Genomic DNA, 20,524 nt, shown 5'->3' on the forward strand with positions numbered 1-20,524 from the left:
ACATGCTCAGAGACGAGAAGGGCTTGGTGGTGTACATTGTGTTACATATCTCTAAAATTCACAATGAAGGGTGCAATAGGATGGTAAGGCCTCGTTTACCACAAGTGCATAAAAACCTTTGGGAAAACTGTAGATTTGACTTGCATAGGCTTAGTCTTGTGATGTGCGTGTTTATTTACATCTCTGCAAGGACACAAAGAAACAACTTGTTTTCCATTTGTCCTGGCGCTCAGACTGTAAGATTACAGATACCTCTGCAATACATGATCCACTTGGGATAACTTCAAAAAGCAGTCTTCCTTTATTGAAATAACATGAACAGCAGCTGCAAAACAGCCAACGCATTTCGGCCATCAGGCCTTAGTCAGCCATGACTAAGGCCTGACAGCAGAAAGCCAATGGCTGTTTTACAGCTGTAGTTATTTCAATAAAGGAAAACAGCTATTTGAAGTTATCCTGAGTGTGGACTTTTCCTCAAGTGGCTCACAAAAAACAATTTTTCTGTATGAGGTCACATCAGGGGTTTTTTCTATCCAGAAAACCGTATACATGTTGTAGATTCCTGTGCAGAAAAAAATCTGATATCAGGGTTGTGGTGTTAACAGGGCACAGAGCACAATGGCTTTCGCTGTGCCCTTGCAAAAACCGATTCAGAAAAACGCACATCTTTGCAAATGGCGTGAACAAGACCCAAGAGAAAAAGAGGGGGAGAGAAAGATGGAGTCTGGGGGCCAGCCAGAAAAAGGCCCATTTGATAACAAATGATCAGATGGGAAATAAGATTTCTGGCACAATCATTTTAGAACAGGAGGGAAAGCAAAAATTTCCCAGTGAAGGGAAGATGGAGAACAGAGGAGTGGAAGGGAAGAAGGGTTCCTGCAGGCTTGGGCGGCAATTTCAATAAGGTTTCAGTTTTATAGGACATGCCTGGCATATTAAGCATAAACTTAAACAAAATCTGAAGTGGTATTAAACCCAAAAACAAAAATGTAATAGAGTATTGCAGCCATTATATGTGGTGGCTGCATTTGGTTGTTTCCTTTTTTTCCACTTTGTGATCCAGCCAGTATCCTTTTGGGATAAAGATTTTACACAAATTAAACTCAGTGTTAAATGGTTTGTCTCAATCCTCTAACCTCCACTTTTACTGCCCAGCATAGTCTGTTAAACAAAACAGCAGGATCAAAGGGTAAAAATCTAAGACACAAGGCAACACAGAAAAATAAACACTGCTTTAATAACGCTGGTAACCGACTGCATCCTATATGTTATTTCTGATTTTGCAGCTTACACTCCTTAAAATGAGAAGTTCACCTTAAAAAAAACAAAAAAACCCCATCTTTTTGCAGTTAAAAAAAAATTGCATTTATTATCTTTTTTACTTGGAGCCTGGAAAGCATTGCACCTGCAATTAGCAGATCACGAGTGGCATGCAGGACTCCTGCATACCTCTCAGTGCATTGTCTGCTTATACGGGCAGGCAGATACACACTGACAAGAAAATACAATAAGTGCTCAACAGCACTATATCAGCTCGTTGAAACTACAACCCGACCGCTGCAACGGCTGTCAAGTTTTGTAGTTTCCCATTCACAGAAGACTGGTTGAATGACGTGGGGGTTTCTGCAGCTGCTGAAACACGTTACATGTTCCACCCTAAATACAGGTGGAACGCGCAACATGTTCCAAAAAGGTAATTCAGCCTTTAAATGCGGGGGCTGCATTTGTGTTTTTTTGGTTTTTACAGGCTTTTTTCTTTTACTGTACATTTAAAATCTACATATATGTGGGGTTTCTGAACTAGGTATAAACAAAACGAATTTAGTGAAAACTTACTTTCACAGCAGCAATAAGTCGAATATAGTCACTTAAAAGTTCAGAAAACACATAGAAGTCAGCAAACGCCTGCTCCTGATGCAACTGGTCAATCTTTTCTTCTACTTCAGCAAGCTGGGACAGCGCTCTGGACAGGGCCGTGTGGTCCTCAGAATTGCCCAGCATAGCAGCACTCTTTGCAAAGGCAGCTGTGTTGGCTGAAAGCTCTATAAGTTAAGGATACATAAAACTGTAGTTGATTATATTGAACATACATGACAAACAAATTTTTCTAGATATATGGATGTAAAGGAATAGTCATGTGTGGACACTAATTAGATGCCCATCACCGGCTGCAGACTGAGCCCATATCATGTTGGCAACTCTACTGGCTGCAGTTCTAGAATGCTAATGCTACCCTGGCCCAGGACACACTGAAAAAAAATATTCTGATGAAGGCCCTGCTGTATGCAGTGGTGTATTTTGGTTTTGTGCTGCCCTAGGCAAGACTAAAAATCAGGCAACCCCTCATCTAAATTTGTCCTACCTCTAGCCATGGTATACCGTTCTTATGTCAGGTTCCGATAGGGAAGCTGCAGCCATTCACAGTGAACAGCTGCGGCTTCCTAATTAGACTCCAAGACATGATTCATCCAAGTGCCACATATAGAATTATTGCCCATGACATTTGCAGTGAGGTGTGAGACAATCGCAGTTTGCATGCGTTTGGGACCAGCATGTGCGTTCACCTATGCGCACGTGCACAGGAGCACTTTACTTTTTTTTTATTTTCTTTGTAAACTTCTTTGTGACAGCAATAGGCATGTGACAGGTGCTCTTTATGATGAGATCTGGGGTATAGAAGATCTATGCAAGAAAAAAAAAAAACATGTACTGGTTACCACCATACTAAAAAACCCTCACTGGACCCTACCTGTTTGAATAACTTAAGACCCATTTTAATGCCTTGTCCATAACCTTATGAGTTGCTGCCTCACTGAAAACAACCTTCTCGATCCCCTACAGTCCAGCTTCTGTCGACAACATTGCACAGAACCTGCCCTACTAAATATCACCAACGACCTACTAACTGCTAAAACAAATGACCAGTACTCCATACTCAGACCATTCTGCTGCCTTTGACAAAGTTGACAACAGACAACTCCTCAAATTCCACTCCCTTGGCCTCCGCGATTCTGCTCTTTCCTGGTTCATACCAGGGTGCTGGGTGTAATCCTAGACTCTGACCTCTCCTTCAGCCCCCACATCCAATTACTGGCTAAATCTTGCAGCTTTAATGCAACATCTCCAGAATTTGCCCCTTTCTAATGACACCACAAAACAACTTATTCACTCCTTGTTTATTTCCTGCCTTGACTACTGCAACTCCCTCCCCACTGGTCTACCTTTATACAGGATATGCCCCCTTCAGGCTATTGTGAATGCTGCTGCCAGACTAATACACCTTACTAACCCAACCTAGGACTGCTGACACTTCTCTGCCAATCTCTCTACTGGGTTCCCCTACCCCACTGTATAAAATTCAAAATACTAACCACAACATACAAGGCCATCCATAACATCACCCCCAGCTATATCACCAACCTCATCTGCAGATATCACCCGAATCCTCCTCTCCTGCTCTCTCGCTCTCGTGTTTCCTCCTCCCATGCTCGCCTCCAGGACTTCTCCAGGGCCTCTCCCATCCTCTGGAACTCCCTGTCCCAGTATGTCCGGTCAGCTCCTACCCTGTTGTACTTGAGTTCCTTCCATCAAATCATCCCCCGCAGCCACTACCTTTTGTATCACATCCCCCTCCCTTTAGATTGTAGGTTCCATGAGCAGGGCCCTCCTATTCCTTCTGTATTCAACTGTATTGTAAATTGTACTGTCCCCCTTTTATTGTAAAGTGCTGCGTAAACTGTTGGCGCTATATAAATCCTATAATAAATTATTATTAATAATAATAACTCCTCTTAACCTAAAAGTTACCAGCCAGTCAACTACTTTAAAAGGACAAGTTCACCTTTAGAGCCTAGCATTGCACCTGCTGATCACGTACACAATGTTTTACTGATTCCTAAGAAAATAAATGTACATTTTTTTTTACTTGGAAAATTACGTTAAAAAAAAAAAAAAAATAATTAATTTTTTTTTTTTTAAAGGTGAACTTATCCTTTAAAGTCAGCCATACATGTCCTGTATGGCAAGACATCTAGAACCTACTATGCCATTAAGAGACAACTGTACCACCATAAACCAAAGCCCTTCTTGGAGGCTGGCTTTAAATCTTAGACCTCCTCATCCAATTTCCCCTTTATGGCAGGAAGTGTGGAGCTCTGACACCTACCTAGACCAAGCCAAAATGAAAAGAACATTCCACCTGAAGTTCTAATCACCACTTCCAAGTCCAAAGGAGCACCTCAAATAGTGCTTGTAAAGCCTCATATACAAGATCGGACTTGATACAAACTTTCCCATGGACTTTTGTACAAAGGGCGTTGGCCCTGAACTTGTTAAGCATACACACGATCTGACTTTTTCAGCCAACTTTCAACCAAATCACATGGTTTTTCTGCTCTGCTTTGGTCAACTTCTGTATTGTCATCTGATCTTTTGCATTGGTTCTGAGCATGCGTGTTTGTAAAGTCCGATGGTTTTCTGTACACATGATCAGACTTTGCTTCATCGGACTCATGCTGTCGAAAAATTTGTCTGATCGCACAGCCAACATTTGTCCGATGGAGCGTACACATGGTCGGATGTTGCCTTAAAACAGCTAATTTGCATGTTTGTTGTCAAAAAGTCTGATCGTGTGTACGGGCCTTTAGGCCCCTTTCACACGGACTGATCGTTCAGGTCCGCCTGTCAGTTTTTTAGGCAGACCTGAACGGACACTCCATAGAAGTCTATGGAGCGATGGCTGTCAGTGGTGACATGTCCGCTGTCATTCGACCCGCTCTGATCCGAACTGCAGGTAATTGCAGTTTACCATTTCTCCTGCAGATAGCAGCGGCAACAAGGAAAGAAAAACAGGAAGCACATCAGAAATGGCAGGAATATTCCAACGCAGTCGCATGTAAACACAGCTAATCGCAATGTACAACTGCAAGTGAACGCTGTGCGAGGGTTCTCTGAATTTCAAAATGACAAAACATGCTTTTAACAGCAGCAGAACAGCTGCCCGTGTTAAAGGGACCTAAAACCAACAGCCCCAATTCTTACTACCATAAAAGCCAACTGAACAAAGAGATCCAGGGTAAAGTATATGGAGGGGGGCTGGACTGTGTCCATAGAGTGGCTGGGGAAACTGCTTGAGGATAGGGCCCACTTCCAACTGTACCAAATACGCAGGCGGTATAAGTGCTACTAAACACACTGTTTAATTTACATTGTCCCTTCTATTTCTATAATGTGGATGATGGAACTGAAACCATTTCAATTTAAAAACAAGTACCTTTTTGCTAATTGATATACAGCTGTCACATGACCCAGCTCTTTCCCAGCCTGTCTGCAGGGAAACATAAGAGGAGCATCTAGTCCTCTGCTGCTGGTCACATGTTCCAAAAAACAAAACAAAAACAGCCCTTTGAATGCAGAGTAAAAGTAGATAACATCAATAAAGCATTTTAATCACTTCAGCCCTGGAAGGTTTTACCCCCTTAATGGGACTTTTTTTGCAATACGGTACTGCAACGTTTTATCTGACAATTGCGCAGGCGTGCGAAGCTGTACCCAAATAAAATGTATGTCCTTTTTTTCCCCACATGTGATAGGGAGAAAATGCTCAGCATAGATACTCACTGAAGACTGAGCATGTGCAGAGCTGCCAACACTGTTCTGCAAAATTCCTAGCTAAATTTGGCATATGAACAGAAGGTGGAGATAGAAAGTAGCAGGATCAACCAGGTTTTTTGCAGAAAACAAATCTCAGTGACAGAGTGAGTGTGAACGGCATGTAATACACCATTGAGATTTTTTTTTTTTTTTTTTTACGATGTGCATTTAGTGACACTTTAACACATCCTACACTCCAACCATGCCCAGCCCATAACAATTCAATTCAATTCTCCACTTCTGAAATGTGTTTGGTACTGCCACTAAAGGGCTATTTAAAATGGAAGGGGGAGTGTGTGTGTGTGTGTGTGTGTGTGTGTGTGTGTGTGTGTGCGTGCGTGTGTGTACAGAAAGAAAGTCGTGGCGCATAGAAAAATATATGGGAGAAAGTGGGACAGAGAAAATCAAGGGACAAGGGAAAAAAATAAATAAATGGGTAAAACAAAGTAGAGAAGAGAAGAGGGGTGAAGGTAAAAACAGATATTAGAGCTGCATGATTCTGGCCAAAGTGAGAATCACAATTTTTTTTGCTTAGAATAGAGATCACGCTTCTCAGAGCGTATCATCTTTCACATTATACAAAAAAAATTACATAAAAAAAAAAAAAAAATAGGCATACACACACACACATATACATATACATATACATATACATATACATATACATATACATATATATATATATATGCGTTGCAAGTAAATTTATAGCAAAAGAAAACGATTTTTAACTTGTAAGCAACAAGTGTCAAAAAGGTTTAGTCTAAGTGGTTAAACTGACCTCATTTACAGACCAAAGTTCATTCCTTTGATCCAAAGCTACAGAAGTTACAATGTTTCTCTGCCTATACAATGTTGTGATTAAAAAAGAAAAGAAAAAAAAAAGAAAAAACAAACAGGCAGCCTGCCAAGTTTGACAGCTGTGAGCAGAGAATTCTGTGCACTGAATCTGGAAAATGCTGTGTTAGGCCCCTTTCACACAGGGCAGATCCGCTGGACGGAGTCCGCTAGCTCAGTGGGGGAATCGCTCCGTTGACACCCCCCCCTGAGCAGGTAGATGACAGGTCACGCTGTCCGGGAAAGTACCATTGAGGGGCCCGCTGTTCACTATGGGGAGAACGGATGAAAACACACAGCCTGTTCCTTTTCATCTGATCCCATCAGCTGGACGGATGGCGAACATTTCGCCATATGTCCGTTTTGAGTGAATCTTGTTGGATCGGATGGCAGGCGTCAGCGGACACATCTCCACTGACATCCGCCTGCCAATAGAAGTCAGGATTTTTATAAAAGAATAGGATTTTTATAACCGCTTACCTGTAAAATAATTTTCTTGGAGCACATCACAGGACACAGAGCCATAATATCAACTATATGGTATATAGGCACCTTCAGGTTATGGACACTGGTATACCCAATACAGGAAATTCACACCCTATATAACCCCCTCCTCCTACCAGGAGTACCTCAGTTTTTGTAGCAAAGCAATATACCTAAACCCCAGAAAGAAGGGAGGGACCTCTGTGTCCTGTGATGTACTCCAAGAGGATTTTACAGGTAAGCTGTTATAAAAATCCTATTTTCTTTATCGTACATCATGCGACACATTAGTATTAGCTATATGGGAGGTCCCATAGCAATGCTATTTGAGGGGAGGGGGAGACAACCCGTAGGGCACCCCCAGACTTGAGGACCTACACTGCTGCCTACAGCACATTGCACCCAAAGGCGAAATCCTCATGCCTTCTTACATCCATCTGATAAAACCTGGGGAATGTATGTACTGAACAACAAGTTGTGGCCTTGCAGATCTGAGCCATGGAGGCCTGTTGATGCACTGCCCAAGAAGCACTAACTGCTCTGGTAGGGTGCGCTTTGACTTGAAAAGGCGGAACCTTACCCTTTTAAACCATAAGAATTATAACTTGCTGAATCCACTTAGAAATAGTGGATTTCGGCGATGCCTGCCCTTTCTTAGGACCTTCTGGCAGCACACATCAGTCTTACGGATCTGAGCAGTCATCTTTAAATAGAGCTTGACCGCTCTCACCACATCAAGACAATATGGTGACTTCTCTTCCCTAGAGTATGGTTTTGTAAAAAAATAAATAAATAAATAAAAAAACCTATGGCAGGACAATGTCTTGGTTCAGGTGAAAGCTTCAGACCACTTTAGGCAGAAAACTTGGACGAAGACAACACGACCCTGTCCTCGTGAACAATCAAATATGGCTCTTTACAAGAAAGAGCAGCCAATTCCGAAACCCTCCTTGCTGAGGATATAGCAACCAAGAACACCAACTTCGTCAGAAGGAGTAAGGGAATATGTTGTATCGGTTTAAATGGCCATTTCTGTAACACTGACAAAACTAAGTTCAAGTCCCAAGGGTTCAAAGGAGGTCTGACTGGCGGATTAAGCCGCATCACCCCTTGTATAAAAACCCAGACCAAAGAATGCGAAGTAAGGGGTCTTTGAAATAAAACCGATAAAGCTGAGACTTGGCCCTTAATAGTACTCAAGGACAGCCTCATCTCTACAATTACTTGGAGAAAGGCAAGAATTCTGCCTATGTTATACTTCCGAGGGTGCCAACCTTTGGACTCACCAGGAAACATTAGACCACTCTAATATATAGTTCTGGAAGCTGGCTTTCTTGCATTAATCAAGGTAGAGACAACTGATCCGGAAAGCCCACATTTCTTCAGAATGTTGGCTTCAATAGCCAAGCCATTAAATTTTGAGTTTGTAAGGAAGGATGGAATATCGGCCCCTGTGAGAGTAGGTCTGGCCATAGTGGAAGGGACCATGGATCCTCCACCGCCATCTTTACGATTTCCGCATACCAGGACCTTTTGGGCCACACTGGGGCTACCAGAATTACTGGCTTTCTTTACAGCTTGAGCCTACAAATAAGTTGAGGCAGCAACTGAATAGGGGGAATGCATAAATCAGTGAGAACTGATCCCATGGGGTCAACGCATCTGTTCTGTATGCGAGTGGATCCCTTGTCCTGGACACAAAGTTGACCAAGTTAATGCTGAATCTGGATGCCAGAAGATCTACATCCGGAGTCCCCCATCTTTGGCAAACAGCCTGAAAAATGTCGGGGTGAAGAGACCATCCCCCAGGAGCAACTGCTGGAGGCTCAAGAAGTCCACCTGACAATTTTCTACTCCCAGAATGAAAATTGACAGGCACAGAACATTCCTTTCTGCCCAAGTTAGGATATGGTTCACCTCCCTCTGTGCTGCGAGATTGTTGGTGCCCTCTTAGTGATTGATGTAAGCCACAGCTGTGGCATTGTCAGATTGGATCCCGACAGGACAACCACGTAACCTAAATGTCCAGGCCTTCAGAGCCAGACCCACTGCCCGAATCTCTAGGATGTTAATGGGCAGGGTCTTTTCGGTTCTTGACCATTGCCCCTGGACAATGGTCTTTTCTAGCACTGCTCCCCAACCTGAAAGGTTGGCATCTGTCGTTACCACCTTCCAGATAACCGGTCTGAATAATTTTCCCTTTCAGCACATTCTGGGTTACCAACCACCAACTGAGGCTTTGAGACACCCTTGGGGACAGCCACATTCGCAAGTCTAAAGCTTGAACTGGTTTGTTCCAAGCAGACAGGATACTGTTTTATAACATTCTTGAATGGAACTGGGCATAGGGAACCACTTCGAATTAAGCCACCATCATCCCCAACAACCTCATGCAAAGGCGAATGGAGGGATCTCTTATCGACCTGACCATCTGCACCAGCTCTCTTATGGAGTTGATCTATGCCTGAGACAAGAACACCATTTTATGTGCTCTGTCTGATCAGACCCAGCTACTCCAGCCTTATTAGCCGTTTTAACCTCCCTGGCGCTATGATTATTTCTGATTTTAGGTGCTGAAAGCGGTACCATTATTTTGCATGGAAATTTGGTGTTTTATATTGTAGGCCTGTAATTCTTAGAAATAATTCACTTAAATCCATCCAAACAAGGAATCTAATAGACATCTCAGGTATGATAAAATCTGAAATATACTATATATAGTATAATAATTTATTTCATAACTATAAATAATGACAAATAATATAATAACAATTATTCAATGTAATTACTTTTAGTGTTTGATGACGAATTTCCCCACAAATTATTATCGCTCAATTCTGCGAGTGATTCTAATTATTATTATCACTGTTTTCTAGCTGGTCTATAACCACTTTTGATGTAAACTGACATTTTTTGGTTGCTATGGACAATCTCCAGTTTCCTGGCATAAAGAACAGTATTATAATATAAAACTGCATGCAGGACACTGGACAAACCACTAGGGACAAAGGGGGGATGTGTAATTATTTGATACAGTACTGTAATCTGTAAGATTACAGTATACTGTATCTACACTGCGTTTTTTACTTTTTGAATTTGGCGCCGAACTCCGTCCCCATGTCTCGCAACGCTCACAGGGAACGGCGCTCGTCACCGTCACAGATCGAGCGAGACACGACAGCTCGCTGATCACAGCGGGGAGACATCGCTGGATCCAGGGGACAAGGTAAGTAACCCCCTCCATGGATCCAGCGATGCGATGCGATCCCGAGTCTGGCTCGGGAACACCGCTTATGGTAATTAAATCTCACCCCCCGAGCTAGACTCGGGAATACCGCCAGGGAGGTTAAGGAAGACTTCTCTGTTGAGAATCCACCCCAGATTTTCCAGGTATTTGGTTGCAATGCGCATGCTTTGCTCCAAACGAGCCACCGACTGGTCTATTAGCAATAGATAGTCTAAGTACGCCAAGACCGTTATGCCTTGAGCCCTTAACCTGACCAGAGGTGAAGCCAGAACTTTTGTAAACATCCGGGGTGCTGTAGCTAGCCCGAAGGGCAAGGCTACAAACTGAAAATTATGCTGTTCTACCTCAAACCACAGTAACCTTTGGTGAGCAGGAAATATAGGGACACGCAGATATGCATCCCTGATGTTGACAGACACCAGAAGCTCTCCTCCTTGTAGGGTAGAAACCACCAACCACTCCAATGCGAAAAGAGCGGATCTTCAGGAACCGATTTAGCTTTTTTAGATCAAGAATGGGTCTGACATCCCCATTAAGTTTTGGTACCATAAAGAGGTTTGAATAAAACCCCAAAGCTTGCTCTTCTGTGGGTATTTGTATGATCACCCCCTGAGCCAATAATCGGTCTAGTGCCTGAAACAGATCACCTTTTCCCTGGATCTTTGGGATTGTTTGCCCTCGGAAAACGAGACGTAGGAAACTCCAGCTTGTACCCTAGAGTTACCGTAGAGATGACCCATCTGTCCTGAATTTAGTCTTGCCAGACTTCTGAGAACTGCAGAAGCCCCCCCCACCCTGGCACCCCTTCATAATGAGGCTTTAGAATTCTGTTTTGCAGGTTTCTGCACCCCAGGACTTCTTTTGTGCCTGGGCCTGACCCTGAGGCTTTCCTTTAGACTCTGGTGGCGGAGGCCGTCGCCACTGCCTAGAGGCAGATACCCCTGGCGCAGAAGAAAGTCCACGCTTAAATGAAGGGCGTTTATTCCTTCTCTTAACTGACAAAGAGTACTTTTCCCACTTGAAATCTTTTGGATGTATTTGTCCAAATCATCCCCAAATAGCCGATCCTCATGAAAAGGAAACCCAGTCAGGAGCCTTTTGCATGGTGCTTCGGCTGACCAATTTTTTTAACCACAGGATCCTACGCATATGTACTAGCACAAGCATAAGGCGGGACGCCTGGTGAATAGAATCTTTAAAATGGCATTTATGGCATAACATAATGCCTTTGGTAGTTTGCCAAATGAAGAAGAAAGGGATCTCACCGCTCCAGGAGCACACATACAGGCTGTAAACTGTTCTCTCGGCTGGGAAGCCACAGGTGCTGCCTATTACCAATAGCAACAGACAAAAAAAACAAGCTCTGGACTGCCGCACTCTTCAGAAGACCACTTTCCTTTATTGAAGAATCAGATCACAGCTCAACACAGCGAACAAGGAAAATTGCCGACGTTTCGCACTAGTTGTAGTGCTTAACCACTTGCCGCCCGCCCTATTACAAATAGACGGCGGCAAAGTGGTTTCATAATCCTAACCGGACGTCATATGACGTGATCAGGATTATGAGCCGCTGCGCGCCCCCGGGGGCGCGCATCGCGGCGATCGTTGTTGCGGGGTGTCAGTCTGACACCCGGCAACTACGATCTCGGTAAAGAGTCTCCGACGGAGACTCTTTACCACGTGATCAGCCGTGTCCAATCACGGCTGATCACAGTGTAAATGGGAAGAGCCGGTGATCGGCTTTTCCTCACTCGCGTCTGTCAGACGCGAGTAGAGAGCCGATCTGCTGCAGGGGGGGGGGGGGGGGTCTGTGCTGATCGATCATCAGCACAGCCCCCCCGAGGATGCCCACACTGGACCACCAGGGACGCCACCAGACCACCAGGGATGCCCAGCAGAGGTAATCCTCCAGGGATGCCAGTCAGGCACAATGGATGCCAATCAGTGCCCATAATGGATGGCAATCAGTGCCCACAATGGGCATCACTGATTGGCATGCATTATTGTTTGGCACTGATTGGCATCCATTAGTACAGTATAACACCTGTGCCGCCAATGAGTGCCCACCTGTGCCGCCAATGAGTGCCCACCTGTGCCGCCTACCCATGCCCATCCGTGTCGCCCATCAGTGTCGCCCATCAGTGTCGCCCATCAGTGTCGCCCATCAGTGTCGCCCATCAGTGTCGCCCATCAGTGTCGCCCATCAGTGTCGCCCATCAGTGTCGCCCATCAGTGTCGCCCATCAGTGTCGCCCATCAGTGTCGCCCATCAGTGCCACTTCATTGGTGCCCATCAGTGCCGCCTTATCAGTACCCATCAGTGTAGCCCCATCAGTGCCCATCCGTGAAGGAGAAAACGTACTTATTTACAAAGTTTTGAAACTGAAACAAAAAAAAAAAACATTTTTTTTTTCAAAATTTTCGGTATTTTTTTATTTGTAGCACAAAAAATAAAAACCGCAGAGGTGATCAAATACCACCAAAAGAAAGCTCTATTTGTGGGAAAAAAATGATAAAAATTTCATTTGGGTACAGTGTAGCATGACCGCGCAATTGTCATTCAAAGTGCGACAGCGCTGAAAGCTAAAAATTGGTCTGGGCAGGAAGGTGTTTAAGTGCCCTGTATTGAAGTGGTTAATCATAGCCTATGATTAAGCACTACAGTTAGTGCGAAACGTCAGCAATTTTCCTTGTTTGCTGTTTGTTGAGCTGTGATGTGATTCTTCAATAAAGGAGAGTGGTTTTCTGAAGAGTGCGGCAGTCCAGAGCTTGTTTTTCGTAGTTTGGCCAAATCCTGGAATTGCTGTACAGGAACCTGCCAAGGAAAAAGGGGATTGCAACAGGAATTTCAACCTTTTATCGGTTGGATCCTTAAGCATTTGTGCATTGTCTACTGGACAAGTTAGACTTTTATTCAGACTGGATATAGCAGCATCAACTGCTGGTACATGCCATTTTTTGGTGAATTTCTCCTCCATGGGATGGCGTACTGTGAATCTCTTTGGAGAGAGAAAATGCTTATCCGGGTGATCCCATTCAGCATAAATAAGCTGTTCTAAAAATTCGTGGACAGGAAATGCATGCAAAGCCTTTGCAGGTTCTAAGGAACCCAAAGAAGAAACTGAACTTTTAGCTGCCTGTTAGGGGTAGCTTGAAAGTGGAACGAACCATCTCCGTAAGAGATTGCACCAGCGATTTCTCAGATTGTGAGGCTGAAAAAGGTTTATCCACCATTGTTTCCTCTGCAGAGGAGTAAACGGCTTGTCTTTATGCCTGATCCCCAGATGGTAACACCTCATCTTCTACCCACCTTAAACCCTTGGTAAAGGGTCTAAGGTGGGGGGAGGGAGATCTAACGCGCTTCCTATAGTTTTGGATGGAGGATGTGATAAAAGCCGATAATATTCCCTCTAGGCCCAGCAGGGCGGAGGAAAAGGCATCTAAAGTCACGTATACAGGGGCTGAGATGTGAGAAGCAGCTGCCCCACCAATTGGTTCCAATGACTCACCCTGGCTTGCCACATCTGGTATTTCAGGAGAGGATGACAGTGTGGAGGCACGACTGGAGTTCCCAGTGCCTGGGGTGAAATCTTTGGTATTTTTTTTTTAGGTCTTTGTGGTGTCTTTTTGGGAGCCATAGTCCTAAGCACAAAAGCAGAGGCACCAAGTAAATGCACCACTTGCTGAGCAATAGTCTAGCAATACACTGCCGCTAATAAAGTTCAGCTTGGTGCTGAGTAAAATGTATATCCTGTACTGTAAATGCCTGTATACATTGCCTTACATGCCCCCCCAGTGCTCCTGTGTGACCAGACATCCATAATCTCCAGCTCCAAGCTGACAAGAGTCCGTTTTTCTCCGCTTGGCATCCCCAGCGCTTGCACCGTGCGCTCCCCATGGACACTACGTCCCGCACACGGCACCATGCCCAAGCCATGCCCCTCGGCTCATTAACCTGCCACCTCCTGTTTAAGCTACCAGCAGTCCATGCGTGTGGATGGCATTCGGGTCTGCCAATGAGAGGAGAAGAAAAAAAGGCAGGCGGGATCAAGCTTGGCGCTTTCTGGGCTTCTATGGGGAACATTAAGAAAAATCAGTATAGGGAAGCCGCCGCACTATTCTTGTACCTCCCAGCCCCTTAGTTCCCCTAGGGGGGAAAAGAACATGCTGTTGGCAAGCTTGTTCAGAATAAGGAATCCCCCGGATGTACACTGCTGGCCAAGACCACACACACAAGCTGTTAGCTGGGACACAGAGTTGAACTGAGAATCAACGTACCAAGGTATGTGCATTTACTCCCTCTAGTGGAGACTTAAGGCATGACAACATTTTACTCATGGAAGAAAAGCCACAGGTGGCCTTTTTACAGTTCCTAGGCTTCTTCCCTTACATTATCCTCACCGCAAGATAGTGCTGAAGACAGACAGATCCAACCTTCACCCATCAGGGCGGGCTGTGTTAGCAAACCTTCAAGGACCGGGTCCCTTTTTATTGGGGTTCCACTCCCATGGACCTGTATTAGCACTCCGCCAGGAAAAACTTTAGGTAATATAAGCATAACCAAAAGCCCTGCGTCCTGGGGTCCAGCCCTGCATGGAGAGGCATTACAGGAAAAACCTTGTTCTTCGTATACGAGGCCTGGGGTACCATCCACTTTGGCCTCAGTGCCACTCTGGATGGATCGGATCTGTGGAGGCTGTATAAATCCAGCAAGGATCCCTCCAGTGGAGCTCTTCAGAGCACATCTTCACTCATGACCGACACCTTAGACACTGGCGAAAAAACGGAGGTACTGGTAGAAGGAGGGGTTATATTGTATTGGGTATACCAGTATCCATCACCTAAAGGTGCCTATATACCCATAGAGTTAATACTATGGCGCTGTGTCCCGTGATGTACGATAAATAGATGGACAGGTGGATCCAAGCAGGCCAATCGTGTGAAAGGGGCCTTTAAGATCGCAAGAGGGGGGGGGGGTAGAATCGCAATCTTGATTCTTTAACAATTAATCATGCAGCTCTAACCGACATATTAAACATTCTGCATACACAATGACACAAACCTTTGCGGTGGCACACCAAGGCTTCAACATTGCCGTGTAGTTTCCTAAGGTGTTGATCTAGATTCTCAAATTGCTGCTGCTTTTCTTCAAACCACTGACATTGAAGAAAAATGAACAAAAGACCAATTGATCAAGGAACAAAAACTCGGTTATGTGAAATTTACTAGTGGCTGACAAGCTTGCATACAACAGTTGTGGTGAACAGACCAAAACAAATAGTGTCAAAGGTGAATTATATTATCTTTCCTCCTCTATGAGCTTAAAATGCAATTGCTTAACAGAGTAAGGCCATCATTATGCAATTCAAAAAAAATCAGCTCTTACAGCATCCGATTCATTCATCTTGATTGTCATTTTGTTGACAGCGTCTGCAGCCTTGTTTACCATCCTCAATAATCCTGCTCCACTCAACGCCTGGGTGCTAACTGCTCTCGGCAGCTACAATTGAATGACAAATAAGGGCAAACAAACCGGTTAAAAGGTTGGAACCTTAACAGTGCCCCAAAGTGCAAATAAAAGGGATGTTACATTTTCTTCACTATATTACATTTCAATGTAGAGTAAACCCATTTTTTCTGATTTACGGCATTCGCTGTCCCAGTGGAAAGGATGAAAAAATAGAATTTTCATTTGTTCTTTTTACATATAGATGAACAAGCATGGAGATTGTTCTAGGTCAATGGAAAGAAGCCCAAAGCTTACAACTAAACATTTTGGCTAGCACAACTACACCATTTAGCTTTGAAAACAAAACAAAAACAAAAATAAAAAACACAACAACCAACAGCATAAATTATATATATATATATATAAATAATTGTCAGAATGATGACTGGTAAGTAAAACACCGTGGGCTTTTTGTTCTTAGGAAAGGTCTCACCTCAGGAACTGGCTCTAGCTATATAGTGTCTGCTTACACGTCTATTTCTACAAAAATCTAAACTACTACATGAGGACAAGTGCACAAAAGCACAACGTGCACTATCCCCAAGGCACCCTTTTACAATCAGACAATGTAAACAGCAGGGCATGTATTATGGTGCACATCTGTATTGCTGGACCAAGATCTAAACTTAATATTAAAAAAGGAGATTTTTATTTTTATTTTTTTACTTTCATTTAACTCCCCAGAGGACCAAGTGCATCTAACACTTGGTCCTGTTCCGATTGGTGGCCCCACAGTCCTCTAAACGGACCTCGATTAGCTCCACCCACTTTTGAAGCCCAAATTATGGGTATTCCTGTGGAGGAGGTACAGCCAGGCACAGAGCCCCTTCTCTAAGCGGAGTTATCTGAAATCATTGTAAATGTACAATTAGAGCTCTTGTTCATTCAGAAGTCTACATTCACACCCACAATTTAGGCCAGTGCAAATTATAGCGAAAGGAATCTTCTGAATACTGCTGCGGCTTGGTGCTATTGCCGGCCCCGTTCACTATAATGACAGGTCACCAGTGGCCATAGCTTTATCCAGCTCTTTGCACAGCCAGTTATTACCCACGGTGATCGTTGCTGGACACATGAATAGCTCATTCATTATAGCGAACAGGGCAGGCAGCCGCACTTCCCTGTGGCAATATTTCTGCCACAACAATTTGCACTGGCCTAAACTGCCGGTGTGAATGTAGCCCAATAGTAAAAGAGGCTCGGCTCTGAGCAATCTTTTACCAGTATAAATGAACAAGCCCCTCTGATTGTTCATTTATAATAGTGACAGATCACTCAGAGCTACGGCTCTGTGTGTCCATCAGTGGCTGCATGCACATATACACACACAGCCTTTACATAGCTTTTACATGAATGAGCAATCAGCAATGTCAGGGCCGGTGCAGTATAACAAAGCCCTGACCGTTCATTAATAAAACTGAGAGAACACTCTGTGCCACAAGGCTGCGGGACTCAGCGGTTGGGCAATGTGTGTAGAAGCAGCGTCTGATAGACACAGTGCCACAGGCTGTCAATGGTCTCCACAGCAGAGCATTCAATCACAAATCAGTCTCCCTTCTAGCGTGTGGTCAGAGACCTTTGTGACCACTCTGCTTAGAAACCAAGGGGCAAATTTAAATGGGGCCAAGTGCCACATACACTTGGTCCCCTAGGGAGTTAAAACATTCAAAATGTTTGATAGATCTTTACATTTTCTTGGATTACACTAAATCCAGGAATAGACAGAGGAACTGTCTTGCTTACTAGAGAGCAATGAAAGTGGAACTAAACCCATCGATTTAACAATCTCAGTGTTCCACCTGGGTGCACACAGATGCGGTATCAAAACAGAAATCGCACCGCATTGTCATATTCACACCACAGAGTATCAGCAATTGGTATCGGCGAGTACTTTAGTACAAGTAAAACGGTAGCGACTCCTAAAACACAGGTATTGGTGCATCTCTACCAGTAACTATAACCTTTTTGTTTTGTTAATAACAAAGAATCACTTTAATAATTTCTGTAGGACAGGCTGGCAAAAGTGAATTCAGACTAAAGGCTAACTGATACTAAAAGTCTCTGGCAACAAAGGTAACCCACTATTTCACCTTCATTATTACTAAGTGACAAGTGCTAACCGCAAAAAATATCTAGTAACTTAACCTTCAGTGTAACTAACTTTATTTTTTTACTTTTGGATAGAGTGGAGAGATCAGAACACCTGTCAGGTTTTTATTGCCGTCTGTGCCCCCTTAGGAAGATTCACCCGATTTGTTCTGTTTACTATTATGATTAAAAGGGAGTACAAGAAAACCCCAAATTTTGGGTTGTCACCAGAAAACTAGTAGGAGGGGAAATCTTCCAATGGGGGCAGTAGTTTTGGTGACCCTTAATACCTCCGGATTTCCTCATTTTGGAGCGATTTAGCTTTGTTAGCTAAGGGACAGGAAGAAGCAAAAAATAAAATAAAAAAAACCTAGATAGCAGAAATATAAAAACCTGACAGGGTTTATAAACCTCACTTGAAGGAAAAAAAAAAAAAAAAAGGGGGGGGGTTGGACTTTTATTTACACTTGGAGACTGGTTGGCAGTTACATAAAACAATTACAAGTCATTTCTGCTAAAGGGGGCAGTATCTTCTGAGGCATGTATTTAGTAAGGGTTTACTTGTGTGTTCTGCTTTCCATTAAATCTGTGGATATTTTTGTTGGATAACTGATTAGAACAGTGCTGCTGATTTACTAAAACTGGAGAGTGCAAAATCGTGTGCAGCTCTGCATAGAAACTAATCAGCTTTCAGGTTTTATTGCCAACGTTAAGTGAACAAGCAGATGTTTGAAGCTGATTGTTAGCATGCACAGCTGCATCAAATTGTGCACTCCTTATTATTCCTTGTGTTTAATTCAGGCATATCACTTTAATCGGTTGGGGTTTACTTATTCCATCCCCCCCCCCCCCCAATGAAGGAGGGGTTCCCTTTAGTAAAACAGGAAAGTGCACAATCTGGTACTGTACTGTGTCTGGTACAGCTGTGCATGGTAGCCAATCAGCTTCTAACCCCAGCTTGTTCAATTTAAGCAATTGTAAAAAAAAAGGAAAAAAAAAAATATATATCAAAATATGTCTATACTTACTTGCTTTGTGCAATGGGACTCGGCCCCGCCCCAGTCACTGGCTTTGATTGACAGCACTAGGAGCCAATTGCTCCCGGTACCCCTAGCAAAGCCAGTGAGACCTGTAAGGGAAGAGAAGAGCTGCAGACGTGAACATCGATGGATCGATCGGGGGGTAATTATACCTAAACATTTACCATAATGCAAGGAATGCATTAATATAAAAAATGTTTAGGCTTTAGAACCACTAAGACAAAAAAAAAATAAAAAAAATAATAAAAACCACACCTGGAAGGCAATTGTTTTTTATGCAGAGCTGCACCAGATTTTGCACTCTCCAGTTTTAGTAAATCAACCCCACTGAGTAAGCATAGACCGTAAACAAAATAACATCACCATATAATAGTATAGTAGAGGGAAAAAAAAAAAAAGAAAAAAAAAGTACCTCATTGCTTTCTAGAAATTGTCTAAGATCTGGATCTTGCAAAAGCGTTGGATGTTTGGCTGTTCGTTGAAGATATCTAGACATCAGAAAACAGAATACAAAATCTTAAACACATGCTTTGAGGTCCAAAGCTCTGTGAGAAACTAAAGTAATGTTCTTACAGCCAAAAATGAGGAGGGCTTAAAGCTGAACTAAAAAGCAAAACTTTTTTTTTATACATTTTGGATAGAGTAAATGAGGGTTATAACCCCTGTGAGGTTTATTTTTGCCATATGTTTCCCATTGAGTAGATTCCCTTCACTTCCTCTTCAATAGGCAAAAAAGAAAGTGAGAGGAAGTCCCTCTAAAATTAGGGAATCTCTGGTTGTCACCAGAACTAGTGTCCCTATTGGGATTTGTCTGGCTTTCACTTTCAGTGATAAAGATATGACTTCTGGAAAGGATGAATTTCTCTAACAAGTATTCAGACAGCAATAAAAACAAAGGCATTCTAATTCCACTTCATTCTATCCATAAAAAAGTTTTGCCTTTAGTTATACCTTAAAGATCAAGCTCAAAGTATTTTTACATGCAAAGACCCTTCTTTACAAAGGCAAAATTACCTGTAACAACCAGTCAAAAATAGTTACTTTATTACTTACGGTTCTAAAATGATAAAAAAACAATATCGGAAAGGGTGCTACATACACTCAACACTTCTGCTGCACTAAAAAGCAAGGTCCTCTTCTTACCGGAGGCTCTCTGCACATCACAGCAGTAAGATTATTAATTAAAAATAAAATATATAAAATGGGGATAAGTTAATATACATTTAGAATTCCACCCAACCCATGCACTGGAAAAGGTGGCGATACAGTTATTACCACTAGATCTTGGGAAGACCAAGGATCCAAAGTATTGTGAGAAGACACTTCGCACTGTGCAAGGGCATCTTCTCAGAGGATTAGGTATCCTCAATGATCAAAGGATGCCCCTGGAAAGATTCTGATGTACTCCCCACCTACTGTACATGCCATTGGCACAAGCCAGGTGGAAGGCAAGTATTTTTTCAAACTTTTCTTCACAAGATATTTTTAACAGGTACGATGTGGTCTTTTGCCACAAGGGTGAAAAGCAATTCAGTAATAAGTTGACCACAGAAAGATCTGCTGTAATTACAAAAATATTTAGTAAATGTAACTATTACCTAGTAAAAGTCAATGATACAGTGAAGTCACAGAAACAAAAAAAAGAGGAAGAGATTCCTTGTAATTTAGTTTT

At 43.1% G+C, this 20,524-nt stretch overlaps 1 protein-coding gene across 2 annotated transcripts in view; it reads right to left on the reverse strand.

The window, feature by feature from the left end:
* Positions 1 to 20,524, reverse strand: part of SNX2 (sorting nexin 2) — an 83,950-nt gene that overhangs the window by 10,888 nt on the left and 52,538 nt on the right. For both annotated transcript variants that reach the window (XM_077462190.1, XM_077462191.1), the window contains 4 exons: positions 19,265 to 19,340; positions 15,602 to 15,715; positions 15,278 to 15,371; positions 1,837 to 2,042 (listed from right to left, as the gene is read on the reverse strand). In XM_077462190.1, coding sequence (XP_077318316.1) covers positions 1,837 to 2,042; positions 15,278 to 15,371; positions 15,602 to 15,715; positions 19,265 to 19,340 — 490 coding nt within the window. The remainder of the gene's footprint in view (positions 1 to 1,836; positions 2,043 to 15,277; positions 15,372 to 15,601; positions 15,716 to 19,264; positions 19,341 to 20,524) is intronic.

The sequence above is a fragment of the Lithobates pipiens genome, unplaced genomic scaffold, assembly GCF_037356315.1.
Source record: "Lithobates pipiens isolate NorthernLeopardFrog02 unplaced genomic scaffold, aLitPip1_a1.2 Scaffold_3, whole genome shotgun sequence".
Lineage (NCBI taxonomy): Eukaryota > Metazoa > Chordata > Amphibia > Anura > Ranidae > Lithobates > Lithobates pipiens.